Here is a 25,974-nt window from a genome sequence, read left to right on the forward strand (position 1 = left end):
ACCAGGCATGCAGAATGGGTGGTAGAGGCTGAACAGGAGGCAGTGGCAGGTTGCTCCTTATGCTCCTCTTGGTCCACCATGCTCCAGGGTCTGGCTCTGCTCATGAGGTTGTCCCCAGCTTCCTGCAGACACTGCTGGAGGGCTCTGCTGGGCAGTTCTACACCGGGCCTGTTGCTCAGTACCAAGTTGATGACTCGACGAGAGCTGCTTTGGTGGCGTTAAAGGAATGTATTGATGAGCTTCCCCCTCAGCATGTGAAGGCCCTCCTCAGTTTGCTGGTAATTAATTCCTCTTATTATGAAATAATGTCCTGGGAGAGCAAAGGAATGTCTTGGGCTGCCACTGCTCCCACTTTCTGTTTCAGAGGTGTGTTCGGACAGAGGCTGCGTGGGCAGCCGTGGGTGCTGATGCTTTTGCCATTGGTTCCAGTTCCTCCTAGCCAAAGCCTCTGGGAAAACAACAAATAAAAAAAAAAAAAAAAAGTGGAGAAAACCAGGAGGCTGGCAGCTGTTTTTTTCTGAAGTCTGTGTGGTGAGAAGTCTGTGCCTTGTCACCTTCCAGTCTACTCACGATCTTGTTTCAAAAGTTCTAAATAAAAATTGGGTGATGGTTTAAAATTATTTCTGTCATCTGCTGTTACAAGTAAAGGTCTTTCCTTCTTCCTACTGCTAGAACAAACTGCTGTGTGCTTGGATGAAGTTTGGTCAACAGCATTGCTGTTGGTATGAGCTCATCCAGCACCCACAGACACATTCCTTGCTCTGGAATTGGGCACAGGCACCTCCAGGGGCTGGGAGACAGCAAAGCTGCCCCAGACACCTCAGGGGCCTCCCACACCTTTTAAGCCTCCAAAACCTTTTGATCTCTGCCCCTCCTGGGCCTCCTTCTCACCTCTACCAGCACAGCCCACCCGGGAGAGCCCACCCTGCTCCTCCTGCACACTCCCAGAAGCAGAGCAGATGTTCTGCACTTCAATAACCGAGAACCCCCAACAGCAACATGAGCACCAGACCCAATGTGTCCTCCCCAGGGAAAACCTCCTGGATGAAAGGGCAGCAGGGAAACAAATCCAGAAACAGAAATTCCCATTGGCCAAGGGTTCACTCGTGTCCCTAGCCCCTCAGGTGGAACCCACCAGGTGATGTCACAGTGTGTTCCCATGGCAAGCCACTCTGTGGGGGGACACACTCTGCTGCTCCTGACCAATCCCTGATGTGGGGACACCGAGCATGGGCAGGGTCAGCAAAGGTGACACCTGGCTGCTCCACAGGGCTCTTCCTGGGAACCCCTCTGCAATGATACTCTGCTCTTTGTAGGTTTTGTAGCCATCTCCAACATGGATGGACCCTGGGTGGGCACCTGGAGACCCCACCGCCCACTTGGCCCCGTCGTGGCCCAGTTCATCACCCCAGGACCCAAGTACTCAATTCCTGGGACAACAGGTAAGACCGCTGCCACCACCCGTGGGGACCAGCAGCCTCAGCTCCAGCCTAGGAGATACCATCGGGTGCCTAAGCTGTGAACTTGCTGCTCCCACCTCGTCTCTTCTCCTTCTTGTCCTCCTCCTTCTTCTCCTTCTTCTTCTTTTCCTCTCTTTCATCTTTTCTCTTCTACTTCATCTTCTCTTCCTATTCTTATCCTCCTCCTCTTCTTTTTCCACCTTCTCTGCTTCTTCTCCTTCACTTTCTTCTCCTCTTCCATAACAGCAGTAAAATTTCTCCTCCTCACTGCAGGCAGGAGTCCCCTCACCTCTTTTTTTCTTCCCAGGTTACCTCTCCCATAACCCCTGCAAAACCAGAGCTCCAGCCTATACATTTCAAGGGGCCAAGCATCCCAATGCAGAGAGCTGCTCCCCGGGGCCTCGTTACTACATCCATCCCTCCATCACCAGGAATGGGAAGTACCTGGCTCCAGCAGTGCCCATGGCTGGAGCTCCCAAGGCAAAGATTGAGGTCACCCCTGGACCAAGTGAGTGCCCTTTCTCTAGCCCTTCCTCCTGGCAGGACAAGCACACCTTGCTGTCACCCAGTGCTGTTGGGTACAAACCCAGCGGCCTTCAGAGAGTTCAACAAGCAAAGCTGAGCACCTCCTCCTGGTGTGTCCTCCTAGGCAGGAGGAAAAGAGCCCACCCTCACTGCTCTCCTCCTCTGCCTCAGGTGACTACTTCACTGAGAGGGCCAACAAACTCCTCTACAGACGGGTGCCAGCACAGTCCATGTCCTTCAGGCATGAGGTCAAACCTGCCCTGGTTCCAGGTATGTGTCCTCCTGGGAACAACTGCTGGACAGCTTCTCCAGCCCACACAGCAGCAGGATGAGCTCCCTGATGTCCCAGAGCACCATCCACTTCCATCCCACTGACACACCAGCAGCTCAGGCTCGGAGCTGCCCACATGTACTGTGGATAGATGCAGAAGAGTCAGGACATCCCCCCTGTGCCCTGCAGGACTCACATGAGCTCTTTGCCCCCTCCAGGTCCTGGAGCCTACACTCTGCCCAGGGTGGTGGGACCCAACACAGTCTACACCCCTGCCAGCCCCTGCTACTCCATGGGTGGCAAGAGCAAGCACAATAGCTATGCTGACGACCTGGCCAAGGTGAGCTGTGCTGCTCTGCTGGAGCTCAGATGCTCTCCTTGGGGCAGGAAGACCTCAGCACCTCCTGAAGCCTCTCCTGACACAAACGTCCCTGCACCAGCAGCAGAAGCCCAGAAGTCACAGGTTCCCCATCTCCACTGTTGACTGTGGGAGAGCGGAGGCTCTGCCAGCACCTCCGGGCCCTCCCTTCCCAACACTAATGAGGGATGAAGCTCGTGGGTGCTAAGGAACCCCCTTCCTCCTCTGGGACATCTCCACAGGGTAACAGGAGGTGCTGAGGTGTTCCCATTGCTCCACACCACCCACACCACTTCTCCAGCCAAGTCAGCCACCAGGCAAGGTGGCTGGATCAACACTTGCCCTTTTCATAGAATCATCATGGTTGTAAAAGACCTTTGAGATCATCAAGTCCAACCCTCAGTCCTACACCACCTTAACCACTCAATCATCCCCTGAAGTGCCACCTTTACCCATTTTTTTAATACCCCTGCCTCTTTTACAATCATCCCCTGAAGTGCCACCTTTACCCATTTTTTTAATACCCCTGCCTCTTTTACAGACCCCAGGTCCTGCTGCATACCGCAAGGTGGAACTGGACATCTACAATAGAAGAGCTCCCACCTACACGATGGGAACCAAAACCTCATTTGGACTTCGCCCAACAGTGACTCCAGGGCCAGCAGACTACAGCCTGGGAAAGGTAGGGCTCACACACCACAAGCTGCTCAGGAGGACACACCAAGGAGATGTCTGCAGCACAAGGTACCACCATCACCTTTTCTTTTCCTCACTTTCCCCTCCCAGGTGACCCTGACCAAGCCCCAGGCACCTGCTTTCACTTTTGGACTCCGACACTCCCCCTACACAGCTGCAGCAATTCCACTCATCTGAGCAGCTGGGCACACGCCATGCTTGGAGCTGCCCTTGTCCTGAGACCCTGCCCAAGACCCACACAATTTCTCAGGGCCGGCTTTAGGGACCGGTGCTGCTCAACCTCTTGGTGACACAGACAGCACAGGGACCCTCAGCAGGGTGACCCCAGCAGTGTGGCCTGGTGGGCACGTCCATCCAGAGGGACCTCAGTGGGCTGGAGATCTGGGACTGTGCCCTCCAAGTGCAAGGGTTGGGGCAATCCACAGCATGACCATGGCCCAGGTGGAAGAGGGCTCAGAGCAGCCCTGAGGAGCAGGAGCTGGTGCTGGGTGACAGGCTCAGGGTGACCCAGCCACCTGCACTTCCTTCTCATCACTGACTGCGCCAACACCTCCCACTCTGCAGCCGTTTTCTACCTTTGCTGGGGCATGAAGACAAGCAGCACTTCAGCTCCTGGAGCTGCAGGTTCTGTTCACTCCCTGTTATTAAGACTGAAAGATCCAGTGTGTAGAAGGTGGGGCTGAGGACACCGTTGCTCTCCTTCTCTCCCCTCAGGCACATTTGTCTCCTGTGAGTTCTCATGTCCCCCCGCAGCCAGCAGTGTTTGCCCAGATGTCTGTCCATCTCCCTAAGGGGTTTGGGGTATCTCAAGCTTCCCTACCTCCAGACAGCTGGAGCTGACTTCTCCAACGTAACCCAAGGAGAGCTGGGACAGTGCTGATCCTGTCAGTCATGTGCAGGTGGGGACAGTGACACAACTGTCCCTGGGGTTCCCTGCCACCCCAGTGGTGACCCCCAGCACTTCAGTTGGTGCCAAGTTTCTGCCCCCACCTTTCAGGGTTTGGGATCTTTCTGGGTTCTCTCCTTGTGTCATCCTCTTGCTGCCCCACCCCTTACTCTCACCCCTGCATGGGATAGGTCAGTGTCCCCCTCCCCCCTGCCCTATGGGGACACAGATGACCAAGGGACATGGGCCTCCACGTGACCCACTTCATCCCCACAGGACCCCACTGCCCCCCATGACCCAGGTGTTGTGTCCTGTCCCCAACCCAGGCACAGCAGGGGACACAAGGCACAGCTCACACATACTTTATTTACTGTCCCCAACTCAACTGTGACAAAGATGCTGTGCCCAGGGGGTCAAGGGGATGTCACCAAGGTGGGGGGATGGCGTGGCGTCACAGGGACAACGCAAGGTGTCAGCACATACTGAGGGTGTCACTGGGGCGTGAGGACAACGTGAGGCATCGCCAGGGCAGGGAGAAGAGGGCTAGTGACACGGGGTGACCCTGTGTGGTGTGGGGACAGGGGGTGTCCCTGCATACTGCCACCTGTGCGGACATGGAGTGTCCTTGTGGGAGACAAACGGTGTGTGGGGACTCACGGGGCACAGGTCTGTCCCTAGACACACAACAGGACCTAAGACACGTGTGTCACGTGTGACACCCACCTACCCCACATCCCTGTGTCCCCCCGGGCCCCTATCCCCGCTCACAGATGAGCTCGACGACGCTGTGCTCCATGGGGACGGGGTCGAGGCAGCGGTGGGTGGCACTGGCTGCCACCTCGTCCAGCAGCCCCTGCACCACCCGCTCGTCGGCAGCGAAGCGCCAGAGGTAGAGCTGGAGGTAGTGCCCATCCACCTGCACCTGCTGCAGCCCGAACCGGCCCAGCGTCCGCAGCCGCACGCACTCCAGCAGCGTCTTCAGGCTGATCTTGATGATCCCCGTCAGCACCGACACCTGGGCGTGGGGACAGCGGGGACATGTGGCACGGGGACGGCCCTGAGACAGGAAAGGCCCCGAGGGTGGGAGGTGGGGACGCTGGGGACACCCCTCTGCAGGTGATCAGCTCTTGAGGAGATCCCCTGACACACGGGAACACTGGGGACAGGTGGCACAGGGGACATGGGTTCCTTCACCCTGGGTTCAAGTGTAAGGAGGTCCCAAGTCCCACCTGCACACGAGGGAGACCTGGACATGTGGGACAAAGGGAACGAGACGTTCTGCAGGGGCACGGGGACACCCTTGTCTGGCTGTTGGGGAAAGAGGGAGGCCCCAGGTCACCAGAGGGACACAGGGACACCCTTGTCCTAGTCACCAGCTGCAGGGAGCCCCCGTGTCCTGACACGTGGGACAGGGGAAGATCAGGGGACAGTGGGGGGAACACCCTTGTCCTGGTCATCAGCTCCTGAGAACTCCCTGGGACTCAACACCTGGGCCACGGAGACACCAGGGACACGTGGCAGTTGGGAAGGTGGGCACCTTGGGGACATCTGGGGACTCAGAGATGTCCCCATGGCCTCACCTTGTTGAACTCAACAGGACTGAAGATGTCAATGCGTTCGGAGAAGAGCTTCTGAATGTTGCTGAGCAGGTGGGTATCCATGGGGGCACTGGAGATGGTGACACCAGGACAATCAGGGACATGGGGACAGACAAGCTTTTAAGAAATCCAGGGGATGTGGGGATAGGGACACGGGGACAGGAGAGGCAGGGATGGGGACACAGAATCAGAAGAACACGAGGATGTGGGAACAGGGAATGTGGGAATGATAGAGAGATGAGACATTGATGGGACACGGGGGCCATCAGGGGATACTGAGACAGTTTGGGAACATGGGGACAAGCAAGGGGTGTGGAGGTGGGGGGGTACGTTGGGACAGCCTGGGGACACGAAGAGGGTGATGGGGAAGATGTATCCGTGACCGCAGGGGTGACACGGGGAGCACAGGGTGGCCCTGGGAGTGGCCAGGGGTGACAGGGCTGACCTGGGGGTGTAGCTGGGGGCGTATCGCGCGGGGGCCCGGGAGCTGCTGTAGACGGAGAAGGCGCGGCGGCTGGAGTCGCTGCTCTGCGCCCGCCGCACACCCTCCTCCAGGAGCTGCCCCACCTGCAGCACCACCGCACCCCTCAGTCACCTGCAGCCCCCCACAAACCACCCAGCATCCCTCAAAGCCTCCGTGGCCTTCCCAAACCCTTCTGGGACCCCCAAAAGATCCTCAAGGACCACAGGGGGACACTGGAAATCCCTTGACCCTTCGGGCACTTCAGCCCCGCTCCCCCAGGACCCTCTGAGGTATCTGGGACCCCTCCTGGGGGCTCTAGGGAGCTCAAGAGGGATCCTCTTGGGACACGTGGAGTCCTCCAGGACCTTATGCTGACCTCAAGGATTCCCTCTGGAGCCTGCAGGGCTCCCCTCTGAGGGGATTCCACCCCACCCAGGGCCCCCACCTGGAGGTCGATGGCCGTGATGTCCTCCACCACGCGCTTCATGACGGCGCGGACATTGCGGGGCTCGACGGTGCCCAACCAGTCCCGGGTCTCCACACTCTTCCTCAGCATCTGGGCCACTGCAGCCCCTTGCACCTGCACGTAGTGATCCAGCAGCCTCTGGGCCGCCCCCCGCGCCTCCGCGCACAGCGAGGGGCCTGGTGTCACCACCAGGCCAGTGTCCTGGGGGACAAGGAGATGGGTGAGACACACAGAACATCCCACGCATCCCCCCAGATGCCACCCAGCCCAGTGGGATGGGGATAAAGGGGACGTGGGGACATGCCACTCCATCATCTGAGGCACCGGGGGACACCAGGGACGTTCCCAGGGCCACCCCACCTGAAGCAGCAGCATCACTGCCATCCGTGGGGCAGCTGAGAGGACACTCAGCCACTCTGTGACGCCCTGAGGAAGTTCAGGGCCCCCTTACAACACTTTATGGGGCCCACTGGGGCAATTCTGCAGGGCTCACCTGGGGGGGGAACTGCTCGTCGGTGAGGGTGAGGATGTAGCTGATGGTGGTGGCCTCGTAGTCCAGGCAGAGGCGTGCGAGGAGCAGGAGCAGGGCCGGGGGGGCAGCGGGGGCCCCCCGCTCAGTGGGGCCATCAGCAAAGCCCCGGGCAGTGCGGCAGAGCCAGCGCACGAAGGAGACCACCAAACCCTCACGCACTGCCTCCACACAGAACTCCCCCTGCACCCAGCAACAGGGGGGTTACACCCCACAAATACCACCCCCGGGCCCCGGAAAACTCACACCATGCTTCCTATAGGCTTTAAAATGCCCCAGTCAGCCCCAAACTGCCCTGGGGAACCTCCAGATTGTCCAGAATCCCCCAAACTGCCCCCGCCAACCCCAGATCACCCCGGTCATCCCCCAAACCACGCTGTCGGATCTCCAAGTAACCCATTACCCCCCAGAGTGCCCTACATGACCCTTAGTCTGCCTCAGATCACCCCAGGGGCCCCATTAAACTGCCCTGTGGGACCTCCAGATTGTCTATCCCCCCACCCCAAGAGCCCTGTGCAACCCTTAAACCGCCCTGGACCCTCCCCACACCCCCTGTGGCCCCCCAGCCCACCTTGAAGTAGGGCAGGCTGGCAAAGGCAACGTCCCTGGCGGTGAAGAGCTGCACGTACGCCAGGACAGCCTTGAGCTGGCCCAGGACAGAGGAGGCCAGCGTGGCCAGCAGGTCGGGGAGCCCGGGGCCCTCCTTGCCAGGGGGCCGGGGAGCGGCCAGCGCCTGCCTGACGTCCCCCAGGCAGCCCATGAAGAAGGTCTGCAGGGCCCGCAGGTACCGCTCCACCCGCTCCCGGGCCGCCCGCGCCACCAGCGCCGCCCCCGCCTCGGCCCCCGCCCCCGGCAGCAGCTCCAGGAGGGCGCGGAGGCGGCGGTGGAAGCGGTCGAGCGCCCGCACCAGCAGCGAGGTGTCCCCCAGGCCCCGCTCCAGCGCCAGCCGCCGCTCCAGCAGCTGGAAGTAGCGGGCGGTGAGAGCGCAGGAGAAGGCTGCCAGGCGCTCGTCCCCCGCCCCGGGCCGGCCGGCGAAGAGGCTGCGGTAGGAGGAGGCCAGCAGGCAGAGCGTGCCCACGAAGGACGAGCTCCCGCGGTCCACGAAGTCGAGGATGTCGGAGGCGGGGGGCGGGGGGGTGGCGGCGGCGCCCGAGGGCTCGGCCGGGGGGGGCAGCTCGGTCTCCAGGGCCGCCAGCTCGGCCTCGAGGCGGGCGCCGGCGTGGCACAGGAACTCCTGGCACAGCTCCTCCGGGGGCTCCTCCAGCTGCAGCAGCATCTCCACGCACTCGGTGAGCTCCTTGGGGTCCAGGGTGTCGTCCCTGGGGGGCGGGAGGGTGCGGGGTTACCCGTGGTGCAAGGAGAAGAGGGAAGAAGGAACAGAAGCCATCAGCAGCTTCAGAGGGAACAGCAATAATTCTAAAAACAAAGGGCAAGGAAACTGCTTCACCACCACCACCCGCATCAGCGTGCCCGAGGCCGTGGCTGCAGTAACAAACACCCACTCGAGGCCATCAGCAAGTTCCAGAGGTAACAACAAGAACCCACCAGGGCTTCTCACGAGGGTCCCGACTTGTCCCTTCACCACAGACACGGGAGGAGCCTCCGAAGGGCCACGGGGCGCTCAGTCACCCCCAGGCTCTGTTTGTGTCCTGCCCCAGGGGAAACGCCCCCTCCCCAGGAGCTTCTGGGGGCTCCAGACTGAACCCCCGGGCCCCACAGGACCCCCCTCCCACCGGCAGTGAACGCACCGGAGGCGAGCGCGGAGGCGCCGGGCCAGGTCGGCCATGATGTGCTGGCTCTCGTCCTCGATGGCTCGGAAGGAGGGGAGGTGCCGGTAGTGCCGCAGCACCGCACGGGCACGGCCGTAGCACCGCAGGGCCCGGCCCGGGTCCCCCCCCGGGGCCGCCCAGCGCCGCAGCCGCCCCGGCACCTCCACCAGGGACTGCAGCTTCCGCAGCAGTGCCTGCACCCCTGGGGACACGGGGGGGTCAGGCGGGGGCTGCCCAACCCCCCTCTGTATGCCCCTGACCCCCCGGATCTGCCCTGACCCCCCGGATCTGTTCCTGACCCCCCGGATCTGCCCCTGACCCCCCGGATCTGCCCCTGACCCCCCCCAGGATCTGCCCTGACCCCCCAGATCTGCCCCTGACCCCCCGGATCTGCCTTTGACCCCCTGGATCTGCCCCTGACCCCCTCCAGGATCTGCCCCTGACCCCCCTCAGGATCTGCCCTGACCCCCCCAGGATCTGCCCCTGACCCCCCGGATCTGCCCCTGACCCCCCGGATCTGCCCCTGACCCCCTGGATCTGCCCTGACCCCCCGGATCTGCCCCGATCCCCCCAGATCTGCCCCGATCCCCCCAGATCTGCCCCCTTGGGCTCTTCTCACCCCTCTCCCCCCATTATCTGCTCTCCAGTCCCCCAGATCTGCCCAACCTCCCAGATCTGTCCCGTAACCCCCGGATCTCTCCCCCAAGAGCCCCCCCAACCCTCTTCAATACACCCCCGCCCCTGACCCCTGCTCCCCAGGGCCTGCCCCAACCCCCAGATCTCTCACCCTCAGACCCATGCCCCAGCCCCCTCACCCCCCGGGGTCTCCCCATACCAGCCAGCTGTGCCCCCCGGCGGTGCCCCTCCTGCAGCGCGGCGCTGACGCGGGCACTGGAGGTGCTGATGGCGGCCATGTTGGCAGCCAGGTCGTCCATCTCGGCCTCCATGCGCCGGAAATCCACCTTCATCTTCCTGATGGTGTCTGGGGAGAAGGGACCAAGCACCGGGGTCCCTCAGCTGCCCGGGACACCCCCCCAGCCCTCCCTGGCCCCACATTCCCCGCTGCTCACCGGTGGCAGAGATGAACTTGTTGTAGTTCTCATAGAGCAGGGTCTGCATGTCGCTGTCCAGGGCGCGGATCTCCCGCCCCAGCGCGGCCTCGCGGGCCAAGAGCTGTCCCAGGGGGCACTCGCTGCGCACCTGCAGGGGGGACACAGCTGCACAGCTGCCCCCAGACCCATTGCCCCCCCCCGGGAGGCACCGCTGTGGTCCCCTGATTTTCCCCCTGGAGCCTCTCATTGTCCCCCTGAGGTCCATGGTGGCCCCCTCGGGTTCCAACCACCCCCACCAGACCTTCTGGGATCCCCATCTGCCCCTCGGGACACCTCCTGGGGCCCTCCCAGGACTACCAACTGCTGCCTCAGAGCCCTATCGACCACCCGGGGTGGCTTAACTGCCCCCCAGGCTCCTAAACGCCCCCCTGGGGTTCTGGAAATGACCCCCAAGAGTCTCCTTCTGCCCTTCGGGGATCCTCAACTGCCCCCCAGGAGCTGAAGCTGCGCCCCCCTGGAGTGCCAACTGCCCCCGACGCCCCCCCACGTGTTCCAGCGGGCCCCAATACGGTCCCCGTAGAGACCGACCGTGGCCCTGTGGATCCCTGCGAGGGTCCCCCGGGGGCCCCCAGTGTCATTTCGGGATGACCTGGAGGTCCCGGGGTTCCCTCTCAGGGGGTATCTGCGGATGGGATGCACCCCAGGACCCCGGGGGGTCCCGAGGGCAGGTCGCGGTGAGGTCAAAGGTCACCTTAGTAAGGTAAACTTCCGGGTCGAAGTTGGGCCCGTTGATGTCGGCGGGGTCCGGGGCCGCCTCCGCCGCCTCGGCCGCGGAAGGGCCGTAGTAACGCTGGAGAGGCCCGTGGGGCCGCCGCCACCCGCTACCCGTACCGGTGCTGGTGCCGGTGCCAGCCTCGGGGCTGCCCCCAGACCCGCTCCCCACCGCCTCCTCCTCCGCCATCGCGCCGGCACTTCCGGACCCGGATGTGACTTCCGGCCCTTCCCCTGAACGTCACTTCCGGCGGAGTGGCCCCGTCACCGTGGCAACCGGCGCTGGCTGTCATGGCGGCTCAGAGCGCCGTCCCTCACAACCCGGCGGGACGGGGCAGGAGACGTGACCCCGCCAGGCCCCAATGTCCTGTCCCTAACCCTGTACCCGCCTGACCGCCCCGCAGGGTCCCTCTCGGCGTCCTGGGGCTACTGGGGACACGTCCCGACACCGAGCATCCCGGGCTGGCCACGGGCCACCGGCTGGCGCTGAAGACGGGGGCGGCGGTGGACAGAGAGGTGGATGCCAGCCATTGCCCTGCCCGGTCCCGTGGACACGGCACACCCGTCCCCGCGGGGACGTCGGGCTGCACTCTGGATGGCGCTGGGAAACCGGACGGGAAGCCGCAGCTCCAATGGAAACGCCTCCAAACCTTCCGTACGTATCCTGACCCTGCACCGGCCTCTGTGGTTAACCTGTGCTCTCAGTGCCCCCTTCTTGCACATTTCTAACTTCTGTAGTTTTCCCAAGAACTTCCTAAGAGTGCAGCTCTGGGTCTCACAGGGCTGAGGGCAGTTACATGGTGCTGGAAAGGTTGGTTCTGAAAGGAGACTCTGCTTGAGCAAAGCATGCAAAAACCCGAACTTTATTTACAACAGTAAAAGCAAACCCAGCTCTGCTGTGAAGAACAGGATGTCCCAGAAGTCATTAGAAAATCAGCACAAAGTCCACCAATTCCCCCACTGTTCTTCCAAACAGAAAGAGCTTGGAGCTGCCACGTCTTCCCAGAGATGCAGAGCAAGAAGGATTTCCTTGGTACTTGCTTCCTTTGCACATTTTTTGGTCAGGGAGGTAACACAGGATGTGCCACGCAAAGTGACAAGGCAAGAGATTGAGGCATAAGCATTTAACATCCAAATCATGTTATACATGAGAATTTGTTTAGAATCAGACACACTCGTTTTATAAAGAGGTGTCTGAGAGCAGCCAGAACACTGACAAGGAGCTGGTGGAAAAAGAATTATTTGGAACGTCTGTGGGAGACCTCAGACTCCACCCCCGAGCAGGCTGAGGAAGCTGTTGAACAAGTCTGTCAATGGTCCTGTTGTCTGTCCTATAAAACCTGCAGAACAACCACCTCAGGTGCCTGCTCTGGACACCAGGTAGTAGAGGATGAAGAAAATGAGAACGAGTCCTGCTGACACGGAGCAGAGCAGCCTCCGGTTGTCCCTCCCGGACCGCACCACGGTGGAGAAGCGCTTCACACTGCCAGACAGCAGGCCAGTCACACTCAGGAAATCTGAGTCCTGAGCAAGAAGGAAAATCAAGATGGAAGCATTATAAATGGATGAAGGTATCCTGGAAGAATCTCCCACTTCCTGACTCCCACAGGGAGCTGACCGGAAGCAGATGAAAACCAACAATCAAAACCAACACCAAAAATCAGAGGAACAGGGGAGGAGCAGGCCCGTGACCCAGCATTAGCCACCCAAGGCAGCTCTTTAATCCCAGTAAGGAACTAATCCCCATCTGCATTTCCCACATCAGCCCCTCCAGGTGCTCAGCACCAACCCTGTCACTGATTTGGATAAAGTGACACTGGCAGCTGCTGAGTCTCCCATGTTTATTTATCAAGGAGCCCACTGGGAAGGGGTTCAGTTACATTCCCTGGTTGGCCAGAACCCATCTAAATTTGTCTGATAGCTCTGAACTGCTATCAAACATTTGAAGCTGAGATAACTGCTGAGAGCCTGTACAAAAAGGTCACACTTTTCAGAATGACCTGGTTCCTTACCATGCCATCCAGGTAACGGTTTTGCTCATCAGCATCTTTGTCAATATCCAGAGCCAGCTGCACAGAGGAAGGGAGGGAATGGGTATTAATGAACTTTCCATGAAAAAGGAAAATGAACCTCTAAGGCAGCTAGTGTTGGTAGAATTCAAAATGCACAATGTTACCAGGTGCAAATTAGTTTTAGCACCATTTACACACAGATGTGTAGATGTGGTGCTGCAGGACATGGTGTAACGGTGGACTTGGCAGTGCTGGGTTAATGGTTGGACTTGATGATTTTAAAGGTCTTTTTCAACCAAAATGATTCTATGATTTTTTCAAAACTAATTTACCTGTCTTTTTATTGTGACTTTTTTTCCCAAGGAGCTGTGCTTAGCAATATCCCTCTGCCCAGCTGTTATGCTAAAATCCCTTTAGTTTTAGTGACTACAACTCCTTCCCCAAGTGCTGTGAAAACCACGTCACTCCCGTTAGGTGACACTGCTCAGCCTCAGAAGGAAAGTGGAAATCCACAGAGCTGTCCCTGGCATTTCACAGGGGACAGTTAACCAGTATTATCACCAGGAACTCGAAGTCCTGAGTGCATGGGAATCCTCCTGCCTTGAGCACAAGCTTGTGCCTCCCTGCAGCCTCCCTAACTCACCGCCTTCAGCCGGGTCACCTTGCTGGCCAGGCTGTCTGTCATGCGCTTGTTCTCCACATCCAGCATATCCTCCATGGCATCTGGGCTCTGACCTGGGGGGGTGGGAGGAGGAGAAGGAGTTTTATCAGACCTGAGAGGGGTGTATGTGCTGACCCGGGGGGCAGGCAGGGCGAGCCTGTTGCCCGAGGGGTCTCTGGCCTCCCTGCACCTATGGCACCACAAAACACCCGCAAATTGTTCTTGTGACAGAAACACACCGACCTTTCCCCAGACAGGCCAGGTCTGAACCCCTGACACGCACCCCGAGCCCCCCAGCAGCACCCAGGGCACCCGGGGGGCTCCGTGCCCCGGTCCGGGGTGAACAAACCCGGGACGCTTCTCCCCCTCAGCACTGCCGGGGGGGCTCCCCCTTCGCCTCTCCCTCCCCGCAGGCCTGAGGCGGCTCCCGAAGAGCGGCCGGATCCCCCCCCCCGGTCCCTGGGGTGAGCATCTGGGGGGACGTTCACCCCCCTCGCCCGCCCCCCAGATGCCGACTGAGAGCATCCCCCCCCCCTCGCACGGCCCCACCGCCCCCCGAGCCCCGCACCTCTGCCCCACTCCGCCATGGCGGCCCCGGCCCCGCCTGTCCGGGCGGAGCCGCTCCAACCCCGCCTACACAAAATGTCCGCCTTGCCTTTCCCCTGGGATGGAGTCTCCTAGGACCCTTTGGGCGGAACGGGCCGAACCGAATCGAGTCCTCCATCGCTCTCAGTCCCAGACGCATCCCCGCTGCCGCCCCCCAGGCAGCCCCGCCAGGGAGGGAGGAGGGGAGAGAGGGAGGGAAGGAAGGAGGGGAGAAAGGAGGGAAAGGAGGGGGGGAGCCGTGGCCAGGAAATGAGGCAGGAAGCCGGGGAGGAAGGTACCGGCGCTTCCCTCCCCGCCCCGCTCCCCGCCGGCCTCCCCGGGCAGAGGCTCCCCCCGGCCGGGACGGGGCCGGGCCCAGCCCGCTCCCCTCCGAGGGTCTTCGTGCCACAGGTACCGCCAGCGCATGGCCCGGACACAGAAAAAGGGGCTCGAAAAGGGTTCGGAAGGTGCAAGAAAAAAAAAAGGGGGGGGGGGGGGGGGGGGGGAGAGGGAGGTAACGGCGGGAGGCGGGAGCTGGAGGGGTGGGGGGGTGGCAGGTGCTGCCAGTGCCTTCCCCCAACACAGAGCGGGCTCGGTTCGGTCGCTGCCCCCCAGCCAGGGGGACGGTGCCACCCTCAGCTCCCTGGCTCTGGGTCCTCACAGCCCCCCGTCCCTGTTGAGTGGCCTGGGGCTGGCCCAAGACCCAGCCCAGAGCCCCCCCTGCCAGCGCTGCTCTGTCCGGTGAGCTGTGCCCGGTGCTCAGCCCGCTGGCCAGCTCACACAGGTACCAAACTTGCAGGATTTTCCACCCTTAGGAGTTAACTTTCCGGCGCCCGTGGGGCTCTCGTGGCTCTGCGTGCTGTTAACCTGTGCCGGTGTCTAAAATCATCTGCGCATCTCCCGGTTTCCATGGTGCCAGCAGGCACCGTCTCTCGGGTAATGGCAGAGACGGAGCCGTGGAGGCTGCCAGCCCCGTGCCTGCGGTTCTGCTGCGTTAGCAGCGGATCTGCCGTGACCTGATGCACAGCCTGTCTGTCTGTCTGTCAGTCAGTCAGTCACGCAGCAGCGACTGCCCCCAAATCGTCACGATCTCTTCCTTTTCAAGACCCGGAAAGGTACAGCTCTGCCTTATGCCTTAAGTGAGCCGGGAGGATGCGTGCCTGTCTCTCTGGCATTCCTCTCCATCCCTTTTTGCTCCACAAGCGTGTTTGTTTCTGGGGATTTTACCCCCCCCTTCCAGTGCAGTAACAGAAATCAGGCCAGGCAGGGGAGGAGGAGGCAGAGAGCTATTTCAGGGAGCTGCTGTTATCTGCTGTTAATCCCCGGTTGGGAGGGGGGAAGGTTTTCCCCGAGTGCTTTACTGGGAGGGCACGAATTAAACGTTGAAAAGCAAAGAGAGGAAGAAGAGGATTAGAGAGAGAGAGGAAGCCAGCTGCTGGTTTTACATGGGTCGTCCATCTGCTCTGCTTTTGCGGATGCCACAGTGTGAGCAATCTCACTTGGGTTGGTTTGGTGTTTTTGTGTGCTTGTTTGTTTTGGGTTTTTTTTGTGTGTGTTTGTTTTGTTTCCTCTCCTTCCTTTCCCCACCCCTTTCTCTCTCCATCTCAGATATCTCTCTGTCAAGATCCATTTGCATCCCTGTTATCCCAGAGCCCTGGAAGCCCCCTCGCTTCTTGTCCTCCCAGTTCCACCTCCTGCTGTAGCTGAGTTGTGGGGATAATGGAGCTCAGGACTGTGGTAGCCACCGTGGAAAGCGGGGAGCAAGACACAGTTCTCAAGGTGCTTCAGGTCTACAACCAGGAGGTGAGTGAGCACCGAACCCTGGGGAGCCTGGCAGCAGGTTGGCTGTGTTGTGGGGTTTCTGTGCCACCCAGCTGTCCCCAGTCTGAGCGCATCTGTCTGCGTGTTGCTGCCATAAAAATGCTACAGACTGCTTTTTCTTTTGCTTGCAGATGGTTTGTTGCTTGATGTGTTGCTAGGATCAGCTAAGCAGCCTCTCTTTAGCTTGGTTACTTTGTGTACTGGAAGTAAAACATACAGAAGGAATTTTTCTGTTTTTTTTTTTTTTAATTTTAAATTATTATCCACATCTCAAGTAAAACCTGGCTGGGAAATAGTGTGAAAACTGAGTAGGAGGAGTTTTCATGTTAAGGCAAGATTTGGAGGCAATAAAGCTGAGGCCTGGGGAGGAGCTGCAGGTGAAACGGATGTTGTGATTTGCAAGTAAAAGATCATTAGAGGTGGATGGGGAGAGGCTGCTGGAATTTGCTACAGGTGCCTGATCTGAAAGCTGACAATAAGAAGTAAATAACAAATACAGAATATATATTTTAAAAAAGAGAATGTTTGGGAAGCAAAGGTAGAAGTGTTTCTAGCCTTTAAGTGGAAAAAGATTATCCTTGAGGGTAAATCCTCTTGAAACTGACTCCGGTCGTTAGGGAAATTTCCTCCAGAGGGTTTCCACCAGGGTAGGGCTGGCCCTGCAGATCTCTGTGACTCACTCTGCACCAGACTAAAGTGGGTGGGAAGCCAGTGGGGAAAACCTGGGAATATTGTGCACGAGTGTGCAAGAGGGAGAGCCTGCAACTATTCCCAGCAGTCAGTTTGGAAATGGAGTGATCAGCTAGGAAGGGACAGGTTCCTGTTACAGTCTGCACAGGTAACATCACCTGCAGCAGGTGTAGTGCTGGAGAAACAAGGAGTTTGGCATGCAGCCAGCTTGAGGCATCAAGCCATGATGCTTTCAGCTTTATTCCTCCAGCTGAATCCTTTGTCAATGCATCAAGTGTATGAAACTTGTGAGAATGGTTTTGCTAGCTGGGCTAGAAGAAATAGAGCAGTCAAGGAGGATTATGAAACTGCAGATCAACGAAGCAACTTCCTTGCATTGTTTTTTAGAAGTAAAAATGGATGGCACTGCATCTTTTTTCTGTTTTGACTGGTTGTTACCTACACAGTCAGATTTTTGATGGCCAGGAGTAAAGTGCAGCTACAGCAAAAACAACAGGCAGGGCAGAAATGCCCATGGGTAGAGATGGCAGGAGCCTCCAAAGAGGGGTGGGAAGAGCAGGAGTGTCCTGGATGTCTGCAGAGCATGTCTGCTCCAGGACAGGAACACTGGAAAGACCAAAGCCATCCCTGGGACACAGATAATCTGCAAACTGTACCTTCTGCTTTTGAGCAGAGAGGAATTGTCAGCAGATGAAGGAGGCAGCGAGCAGTGGGGGAGGCTCATGCAGTGTGAGTGAGCTGGGGAACCCCTGCCATCTCCAGAGCTCCTCATACAGCCCTGGGCTTTGGGGAGCAGGAGATCAGGCAGGGCTGGGCAGCTCACAGGGTGACAGATAGAGTGGGAGACAAGCTCAGACCTACAGGTGGGATAGCCTTTAATTAGTTGTGATCACTCAAGAGAAGAATGAAGTCCAGAGTGCAAAAACAGTTGATTGTGGCAATGAGTAATTGCTGTTACTGAGCAGATCCCTGAGTGTGAGCAGTGTGGCTCTGACAGTGAGTGCTAGGAAAAGGTTGGGAGAGTTATGATACAGTGGTATCTTATCTCTATCTTCAGATCTAGTTGTATCTCTGCATACAGTGTGAGCGTTTTATAAATTTTAGACATTTTCATTCTCAAAGCTTGGACCAAACGCTCTCTTGGTGTAGGTGAGGAGTGCATCATTCTCTGGAAAGGGGGACTTGGTGGAGGTGTAGAGATCAAGTCTCTTGTGTTTAAAGAACTATGACCTGAATAACCACAGGGTTCTGTTCACAGTTAATGAGGAGACAGCACTTCCTTTTGATTGGGGAACAGGAACAATAAATATCAAGGGGAGAAACGTGTTGGCACAGCTTGGTGGTGTCACGGAGCAGAGGAATTAAGGGCTGTTAGGGGATATTGGAATTGTGATGAATAACCACTTGACTGCTGCAGATTTAAAGATAAATCTGTTGGTCAGATGGGCACAGCTTTGGCCTTTGGTGTTCAGCCTGCACTGTGGAGCCACTGGGGAGGGCAGTGGGTGATACTCAGCAAAGATGAAAGAGGAGCAGGGGCCTGCAGAACAGCACTGCGTTCCTGGTGGTATGTCCACCTCTCTGCTTTTCATTCCCCTTGTGGTGAAAAAGCTGGGGGAAACAGTTCTATGGGGTTTTAACCTATTATTGCTTATTTTGATTGGTGATTTTGCGTTGCCCCCACAGAAATCTCAGTGCTTCATCTTTGATGATGAGGAGCGAGAAGAGAGGAAGGTAGGCACGCTCCTTGCTTTCTTCCTCTGGTGGGGTGGGAAGATCTGCTGCTGTTCTCGTGTCCAGGAGGGCTTGGTGGTGGCAGCTCCCACATGAGTGCTTTTTCATTGCCTTGGTTAGGAAATGGTGTGCTCAGAGCACCTGGCTCCAGTTTTTCCAGCAGTATTTGGTGTTTTAGGATGAAGATCAGTGTCGTGATCAGTGTTAGCAAGCCCTTTGGGTGCTGTGGTACATCTGGGGAGGCTGTGCTGAGCCAGTCACTGGGCAGAAGCAAACCAGGCAGTTCTGGGTTCCTTTGCTCTTGTAGAAGGCACAGGAAGATGTGCTCCCATGTGGTGTCATGTCAGACCTGGGGAGGTCTCACCAGGGTGGGTTAGCAGGACCGTGGGGTGCTGCTGGGGCTGTGGGAGCATTGCCTCTGCTCTTGTGCTCGTGCTGTTACCCACAGGGCTGAGGTTTCCAGCTCTGGTGGATTGGTGTTAGTGGACCTCTGCCAGGCTGTACCTGCTGAGGATCTGGGCTAGTGGGTCTTCAGACAGCACCGAGCTGCAGGGAGTTACTACTTACTTGAATCTCCTGAGGTCTTTTTGCCTCCTTTCCTGGGGCATCACGTGCTCTCCCCACCTCACTTGGGTCCTTTTACTCTCCCTTGGTGGTTTTCTGATGCCTTTCGACCTTTTCGGACTGTTTCTGGAGCACCCACAGCAGATGCCTCCCTAATCTTAAGCCTCTGGGTGGGAGTAGAGAACTGTTGTTGAGTTGGTTGAAGCCATAAGGGACATTTTTGCCCTGCCCTCTCGTGACCTCTCCAGCTGTCAAGCAAACCCTGTTATCCTGAGCCATCCAAGCGGTGGGTGAAGCTGGGACATGCAGCAGTAGTAGCTGCCTGTCCATGTTGTCTTCTCACATCCCATCATAGAATCATAGAATCATAGAATCCTAGGGGTTGGAAGGGACCTCGAAAGATCATCTAGTCCAACCCCCCCTGCCAGAGCAGGGCCCCCTAGAGTACATCCCCTAGGAACGTGTCCAGGTGGGTTTTGAATGTCTCCAGTGAAGGAGACTCCACAACCCCCCTGGGCAGCCTGTTCCAGGGCTCTGTCACCCTTACAGTAAAAAAATTCTTTCTGATATTCAACTTGAACCTCCTATGCTCCAACTTACACCCATTACCCCTTGTCCTATCACTGGTCACCATAGAGAAAAGCCTAACTCCATCTCCCTGACACTCACCCCTTACATATTTGAAAACATTGATGAGGTCACCCCTCAGTCTCCTTTTCTCCAAACTAAAGAGACCCAGCTCCCTCAGCCTTTCCTCATAAGGGAGATGCTCCACTCCCTTAATCATCTTAGTAGCTCTGCGCTGGACTCTTTCAAGCACTTCCCTGTCCATCCCCTCTCCCAGATGTTCTTTGATGGGTGTCCCTGCTCAGAATGGATCAGGTGCCAGAGCCAAACAGTTCCCAAGCACTTCCGAGCAGAATCGGAGCCCGTAGCAGCCCCATCTCTGGATGAGCATCCAGGGAGGGATGGGGGGGGTGTTGGAGGAGCGCTCTGAAGTGTGGGTGCACCAGAATTTCCTTGTTTCCAACTGTACAGAAAATGGCCCAGCTGCTGATCAAGTTCCTGGAAAGAGAGCTGCAGCCATCCTGCCAGGTGACCTGTTTGGAGAGCATCCGCATCCTGTCCCGGGACAAACACTGCCTGGACCCCTTCACCACCAGGGAAGGCCTGAAGACCCTCTCCAGACACGCTGGCATTGAGTACTCGGAGGAGCTCATCCGGGAGGTGCCAGACCTGGATGTCATCCTGGAGTCCCTCAAATGTCTCTGCAACATTGTCTTCAGCAGCCCTAGGGCTCAGGAGCTGACTGCTGAAGCCCGGCTGGTGGTGGGCCTGGCCAAACGCATCAAACTCTACAACGAGAGGAGTCTTCCTCACCAGGTCAAGTTCTTTGACCTGCGTCTCCTGTTCCTGCTGACGGCCCTGAGGGTGGACATCAGGCAGCAGCTGTCCCAGGAGCTCAGGGGCATCAGCCTGATGACAGATACCCTGGAGCTGACCCTCGGTGTGAAGTGGATGGACCCCTACGAAGTGGCCACTGAGGAGGGGCTTCTGCCACCTCTGCCCCGGCAGGAGACAGAGCGGGCCATGGAGATCCTGAAAGTGCTCTTCAACATCACCTTTGACTCCAGCAAGAGGGAGGTGGATGAGGTAATAAGCTCTGTGTTTGCATGTCTCCAGGTTTGGCTGCTGGTTTTCTTCTCTTGCGTTTCCTGGTGTTATGCACTGGCCCTCAGGCAGCTCCTGGGTACGTGAAGGGTGACAAGAGACCTGTGTGTCCAGATGTTGCTTCTCCCTGGAGCATGGCCTCTGTCCAGTGCACTTATTAACCCTTAAGACTTTGAGTGTTACAGTTTAGAAGTTGGGTATTTTTCCTTCTAAATGACATGCTTTGTTGACAAATGGGAGAGTGGGGCCCCTGATAACTGGCTTCTGAGGGTGGCCTGGTACTTGTTCACCTTCAAGAGAAGGTCAAAGGAAGGTGTGATGGAGAACATCATCTCTAACCCATGGCCTTGTTTTGGGGCCTCTTCTAGCCCTTGACACACAGTGTTGGGCAGCAGGAACACCATGTGTTGACCTCAAAAGGAGAACTGGGAGGCTGCTTCCACTGCAGCCCTCTCCTGTTGCCAGGGGGCTGGGGGCTGCAGGCTCTGGGAGGAGCAGGGTCCTCTTTCTCATCAAGGTTTTCATTTTCTGTTTTGGGGCCAGGAAGATGCTGCTCTGTACCGGCACTTGGGTGCCCTCCTGCGCCACTGCCTGATGATCTCTGCTGATGGAGAGGACCGGACAGAGGAGTTCCACAGGTCTGGTTAGATAAAGGGCTCATGATCTGTGCTAGAAACAGGGCTCCCCAAGGCAGATCGTGGTGTTGACATCCTCTGCTTGTTTGGTGATTGCTAAGGTCACTGCTGGTGAAGAACAAGTTGCTCAGTTGACTGTCACTTCTTCAGCCATGCTGAGACATTGCCTGAACCTTTGGCCTCCCAGATTGGTCCCACTTCGCCTCTGTGTCAAACTCCATGGTTTCTCTGTTGTCACTGCAGTCCCTTCAGACTCCCAGGAAATATTCAGCTACCCACAAAGCAGTTTAATTTATTCCCCAAGTGAGCAGCTTGGGGTGCAGTCCGGAGGCAGCCTGGATCTCAGAGTCCTCACGATCCTGGAAGTTAGGAATGAACTTTTGGTTCTGGGTAGCTGAGGACCTTCTGTGAGCATAGATCCATGACTGTGTGTTCTCTTCTCTTTTATGTGTGCAGTCATACAGTCAACCTGTTGGGCAACCTTCCCCTCAAGTGTCTGGATGTCCTCCTGACCCCCAAAGTCCGTCCAGGCTCACTGGAGTACATGGGTGTCAACATGGATGCTGTCAGCATCCTGCTGGATTTCCTGGAGCGACGCCTGGACAGGGTGAGTTGTCAGGCTGCTCCACAAGTTCATCACTGCTCGTTTTCACAAGTTCATCTCAGGGCACCTTTTCTTCAGCCTGGAAAAGCCCAGTTCACCATGAGAGCACCAGCAAGGCATGGTTAGTTTGGAGATATCCAAGAAGGGACAGTTTTTTACCAGAGGCAGGACTGTTAGGGCTGGTGGGACTAAACCAGCATCTGTTGGCTGGGAAGGTGACTTTTTATGTGTGGTTGGTTGGTTAGTGGGCTGCAGGTGGGGAGGCTGGTTGACCTTTTTGGTGTCTGTCCACTTCCCTGGTCATCTGTTCCCATGTTCTCCACCACAAGCCAGACAAGCTGAGCTTGGGGTGACTTAACACCTTGTTGGCTTTGTGGATGCTTCTGCAGGGCCACAAGCTGAAGGAGAGTTTGACCCCTGTGCTGAACCTGCTGACAGAGAGTGCCCGAGTCCACCGCCAGACCAGGAAGTTCCTGAAGGTGAAGGTAAGCTGCAGGTCAGCCCAGAGCTGGGTGGGGAGAGGAGAACAGCAACCTGCCTGGTGAGGGACACCCTCCAACAGACCTCCTCTATCTCTCTGCTTGGTTCTGATAGATGGGTGGTTAAAGCCTTTAGTACCTACAGGTACTTGAGGCTGAGAGAACGGGGTCTGTTCAGCCTTGAGAAGAGAAGGCTTAGGGGAGATCTTATCACCATAATGCAGTGCTTAAAGGGGGCTACAAAGAAGATGGAGACTCCCTATTGACAAGGAGTCCCATGGGCAAGACAAGGGCAATGGGCACAAGTTGCTCCTGGGGAGATTCAGATTGGACACAAGGAAAATTTTTCACTCTGAGAACAGTCAGACGTTGGAATGGTCTCCCAGGGGAAGGGGTGGATTCCTCCACTCTACAGAGTTTTAAGTCTCAGCTCGCTGGGGTGCTGGGACATCTGACATCAGCAATAACATTAGAAGGGCTTCAGGTCCCTTCCAAGCTGACATTCTATGAGTCTGCATTTCACAGTATTTTTCCACATCCCATATACTCTGGGTTTATTAGCTTTATCTGGTGGATTGTTACACACACATACATTTTTCCCTGCCTGAGCTGCTGCTGGTGCTTCAGCTCTGCTGCTCACTGCACCCTGCAGGTGCTGCCACCGCTGCGGGACGTGCGGAACCGCCCGGAAGTGGGGAGCTCCCTGCGGAACAAGTTGGTTCGTTTGATGACCCACATCGACACCGACGTCAAGCACTGTGCTGCAGAGTTCCTCTTTGTGCTCTGCAAGGAGAGTGGTGAGCTGGGGGCTGCTGGGGGATTTGGGGATGGGAAGCACTGGAGATGCCTTCTCCCCACCCCGCACTGGAGATGCCTTCTCCCCACCCCAGGGATGCTCTCCCTGCCCGTCCTGGTGAACTCCTGCTGGGGGCCAGAGGAATGTTGGTCTCTGTGGGTCTCTGTGGCCTTGCTGCTGGGGAGGCAGGAGGGGGGAAGCACAAGGTGGTTCCTCTCCCCTTCTCCTGGCAGTGTCCCGGTTTGTGAAGTACACGGGGTATGGGAACGCAGCGGGGCTGCTGGCGGCACGAGGCCTCATGGCAGGAGGTCGGGAGGAGGGAGAGTACTCGGAGGATGAAGACACAGACACGGAGGAGTACAAAGAGGCAAAGCCCAAGTAAGGAAGTCTTCTCCCCCTCATCTGGCACCCTCTTCCAGCTCCCTCTCTCTGTCTTCATCTGCCTTTCTGCCACTCCCCTGTCCTCTTTCACCCTTCACATCACTTGGCTCTGGTGCCCTGATCCTCCCTGTCCCCTGAGTGGAATGTCTCCGTGGCTGAGCTGCTGGTGGTGTGGGTGCTCGTGGTGCACGTGCTGGGTTCCAGCCTTGCTGTTGTGTTCCTCTGCTCAGTAGAGGCAGAGAGGGTTTTAAACCCCTTCTCTCACCCCTCTGCTTTCCCTTCCTCTCTGCCTCTCTGTCCCTGCAGCATTAACCCTGTGACGGGACGCGTTGAGGAGAAACTGCCCAACCCCATGGAAGGGATGACTGAGGAGCAGAAGGAGTACGAAGCCATGAAGTTAGTCAACATGTTTGACAAATTGTCCAGGTACTAGAAAATGGTGTGTTCATGCCTGCAGCAGCACCTGTGAGGCTGTGATTGACATTCTCACAGACTTTTCTTGAAATGTGTCCCCTGGGCTACCACAAAGCAGAGGGATGTGAGAGACAGAGTTGGGGATGGTACTGGGGGAAAGATTTTTTGAAGTTTGTCCCTGTGCTGTGCAGGGGAAGGCACTGCCAGCCCTCAGTTTTTTTTTTGGCACAATGGAATGCTGCCTCTGGCAATCCTGCACAATGCTGAACAGGATCCTAAAACTGACCCTGTTTCAGGGAACCTGAGCATGGCAACACTGGTGGGTGGCTTCCAGCTGTCACCTCACTGTGCGGGAGGTTTTATGGCTCAGACTGGTCCTCCACTTCTCAAAAGGGATTCTTAGTGGTGGCATGAGGTTGTTCTGGGCTGCTTGGAGCAGTTACCACAGGCCCCACGTTCCTGCTCTGGTGCTCATCTGTTCCTGTGTTGTCTGCTGCAGCTGAGTGTTGTCCCCTCCCCGCAGGGAGCAGGTCATCCAGCCCATGGGCATCACACCCAGTGGCAACCTGGCCCCTATGGAGAATGCCATCCGTGACATGGCCGATGAGAGGTCCTCCTCCGACTCGGACCTGGGGCTGGACTGACCCCGAGCTCTCGGGGAGCTGGGGAGCCTCTGGCTGCTCTCCCTCCAGAACTGGTGCTCGTACTGGGCCAGGACACTCCTCGTGGGACTGGGATCCAGACTGGGCCCCTCACAGTCCACACCAAGGAACTCCTCCTGCCTCCTTCCCAGCTCCGTCACCGCCTCTCCTTCCAGAGGGTCTGCACAGCCTGGGCTTCCACCTTGGTCTCTCTGGCCAGCAGCCTTGAGGATTTCACACTCCAATTTGCTTCCGGGACTTGCCAGTAGGATTTTATTTTTTAATAATTGTGTTTGGGAGGAAGAGTGGGATGGGGAGGATCTTTTCATCATGCCAGCAGGATCCAGCAGCAGCATAACCCCAGGGAAAGGGGGACAGTCCCTGGGGGCTGTGAATGTGTCTGTGCATGAATAGGAGTTGGGAGGGTTTGGGGGTGTGCAGGTGGGGGAGCAAGGGCTGTGCTGTGCCTGGTTGGGGTGACCCAAACCTTCCCACGGGGGAGCAGTGCAGGTGGCTGCCAGAAGGCTGCTGCTCTGCCCCTGACACCACATTCCTGTCACCAAGGGGTCCAGGGCTTGGCAGTGGCCTTCCCCCAGCCCACGTGTCCCAGATGAAAGGCCAAAATCTGTGTTGGCTGCTGCCTCCCCCCAGCCTTCCCCACGAGCCTGCTGCTGGGGTTGGTCCTGTCCTTTGCTATGGCTTAGATTTGTTCTATTTTTCTTTTCTGTTGTTTTTGGTTCTGTTGTTTGTTTGTTGGTTTTTAAGAAAATTGTTTTAAAAATCTTCCAGTTTGTCTCATGTACCAGAGTTCCCAAAACTTACTGTCACAAGTAGGAATGCAAAATGCTAGATGAAAAGAACACATGAGAAGTGGGCACAGGGCTGTGGCTGGTGGCATGGGGTAGCTCTGAGCCAGGAAGGAAGAGGAAGGAGCTGTGGTTTCTTCTGACTGGAGCTTTGGTTCTGCTCCCATCACCGTGAGCTTTGGTTTTATTTGAGAGGTAAAACTAGCATGGAAATGGGGCTAAACCAGAACCTTTCCTTTGCAGCAGCTGTGATTCTGGCTCCAGGCTCTCCTGGGGGTGTGGGATATTGATGTAAAACTGACCCAGAGGCTCAGGAACAAGCTCCCATCATCAGAACAGCAGCTGGGGTTTTTAGACCAGCTGCATCTATCTCCTTTTTTAAGTAATTGGCAAAAACAAAGATCAGAACACCACAGCCCATCCCTGTGCACCTGCAGAGCTCTGAGCTCCCTCCAGCTGTTACAGCTCTCCCAAGCTTTCCATGCAAAGAGAAGTAGGAGAGGTGTGTTTAATGCCAAGCTTCTGATGTCCTTGTGCTCTATGGTTGTACTCTAGCCAAGAGCCAAACTCTGTTCCTGGCCATTAAAAAAAAAAAAAAAGGCAATAAAAATGGTGAAAGGAGTGGTTGGAGTAAGT

General features: G+C 57.2%; 4 protein-coding genes across 10 annotated transcripts; 2 read left to right on the top strand and 2 right to left on the bottom strand.

The window, feature by feature from the left end:
• Nucleotides 1-1,143: 1,143 nt before the first annotated feature.
• On the top strand, nucleotides 1,144-3,947 carry CIMAP1A (ciliary microtubule associated protein 1A). Of its 2 annotated transcripts, XM_071762165.1 has the most exons (7): nucleotides 1,144-1,238; nucleotides 1,317-1,442; nucleotides 1,768-1,968; nucleotides 2,157-2,255; nucleotides 2,475-2,596; nucleotides 3,156-3,296; nucleotides 3,401-3,947. In XM_071762165.1, exons 2-7 carry the CDS (start codon nucleotides 1,337-1,339, stop codon nucleotides 3,485-3,487), a joined length of 756 nt encoding a protein of 251 aa, XP_071618266.1. In that variant the 5' UTR covers nucleotides 1,144-1,238; nucleotides 1,317-1,336; the 3' UTR covers nucleotides 3,488-3,947. The 2 variants fall into 2 exon arrangements, with proteins under 2 accessions (XP_071618266.1, XP_071618267.1); XM_071762166.1 differs by having other exon boundaries at nucleotides 1,150-1,442.
• A 595-nt stretch (nucleotides 3,948-4,542) lies between these two features.
• On the bottom strand, nucleotides 4,543-11,075 carry VPS51 (VPS51 subunit of GARP complex). Of its 3 annotated transcripts, none has more exons than XM_071762143.1 (10): nucleotides 10,825-11,074; nucleotides 10,092-10,221; nucleotides 9,857-10,003; nucleotides 9,001-9,223; nucleotides 7,824-8,571; nucleotides 7,217-7,435; nucleotides 6,703-6,924; nucleotides 6,240-6,361; nucleotides 5,777-5,864; nucleotides 4,543-5,211 (listed from the first exon to the last, which is right to left on the bottom strand). In XM_071762143.1, the coding sequence occupies exons 1-10, from the start codon at nucleotides 11,032-11,034 to the stop codon at nucleotides 4,951-4,953; spliced, it is 2,370 nt and encodes a 789-aa protein (XP_071618244.1). In that variant the 5' UTR covers nucleotides 11,035-11,074; the 3' UTR covers nucleotides 4,543-4,950. The 3 variants fall into 3 exon arrangements, with proteins under 3 accessions (XP_071618244.1, XP_071618245.1, XP_071618246.1); XM_071762144.1 differs by having other exon boundaries at nucleotides 5,073-5,211; nucleotides 6,240-6,284; nucleotides 10,825-11,075; XM_071762145.1 differs by lacking the exon at nucleotides 6,240-6,361 and having other exon boundaries at nucleotides 5,073-5,211; nucleotides 10,825-11,075.
• A 616-nt stretch (nucleotides 11,076-11,691) lies between these two features.
• BET1L (Bet1 golgi vesicular membrane trafficking protein like) lies at nucleotides 11,692-14,315 on the bottom strand. The gene is made up of 4 exons (XM_071762156.1): nucleotides 14,086-14,315; nucleotides 13,500-13,591; nucleotides 12,857-12,913; nucleotides 11,692-12,368 (listed from the first exon to the last, which is right to left on the bottom strand). Exons 1-4 carry the CDS (start codon nucleotides 14,102-14,104, stop codon nucleotides 12,201-12,203), a joined length of 336 nt encoding a protein of 111 aa, XP_071618257.1. The 5' UTR covers nucleotides 14,105-14,315; the 3' UTR covers nucleotides 11,692-12,200.
• Nucleotides 14,316-14,366: 51 nt separating this feature from the next.
• On the top strand, nucleotides 14,367-25,318 carry RIC8A (RIC8 guanine nucleotide exchange factor A). Of its 4 annotated transcripts, XM_071762147.1 has the most exons (13): nucleotides 14,427-14,513; nucleotides 14,902-15,038; nucleotides 15,166-15,217; nucleotides 15,711-15,905; nucleotides 18,300-18,347; nucleotides 19,950-20,564; nucleotides 21,126-21,220; nucleotides 21,674-21,824; nucleotides 22,211-22,306; nucleotides 22,953-23,097; nucleotides 23,330-23,474; nucleotides 23,784-23,903; nucleotides 24,415-25,318. In XM_071762147.1, exons 4-13 carry the CDS (start codon nucleotides 15,822-15,824, stop codon nucleotides 24,533-24,535), a joined length of 1,620 nt encoding a protein of 539 aa, XP_071618248.1. In that variant the 5' UTR covers nucleotides 14,427-14,513; nucleotides 14,902-15,038; nucleotides 15,166-15,217; nucleotides 15,711-15,821; the 3' UTR covers nucleotides 24,536-25,318. The 4 variants fall into 4 exon arrangements, with proteins under 4 accessions (XP_071618247.1, XP_071618249.1, XP_071618248.1 ...); XM_071762148.1 differs by lacking the exon at nucleotides 14,902-15,038 and having other exon boundaries at nucleotides 14,418-14,513; XM_071762149.1 differs by lacking the exon at nucleotides 14,902-15,038 and having other exon boundaries at nucleotides 14,459-14,513; nucleotides 15,169-15,217.
• Nucleotides 25,319-25,974: the final 656 nt, after the last annotated feature.

Source organism: Heliangelus exortis, chromosome 18, assembly GCF_036169615.1.
Source record: "Heliangelus exortis chromosome 18, bHelExo1.hap1, whole genome shotgun sequence".
Lineage (NCBI taxonomy): Eukaryota > Metazoa > Chordata > Aves > Apodiformes > Trochilidae > Heliangelus > Heliangelus exortis.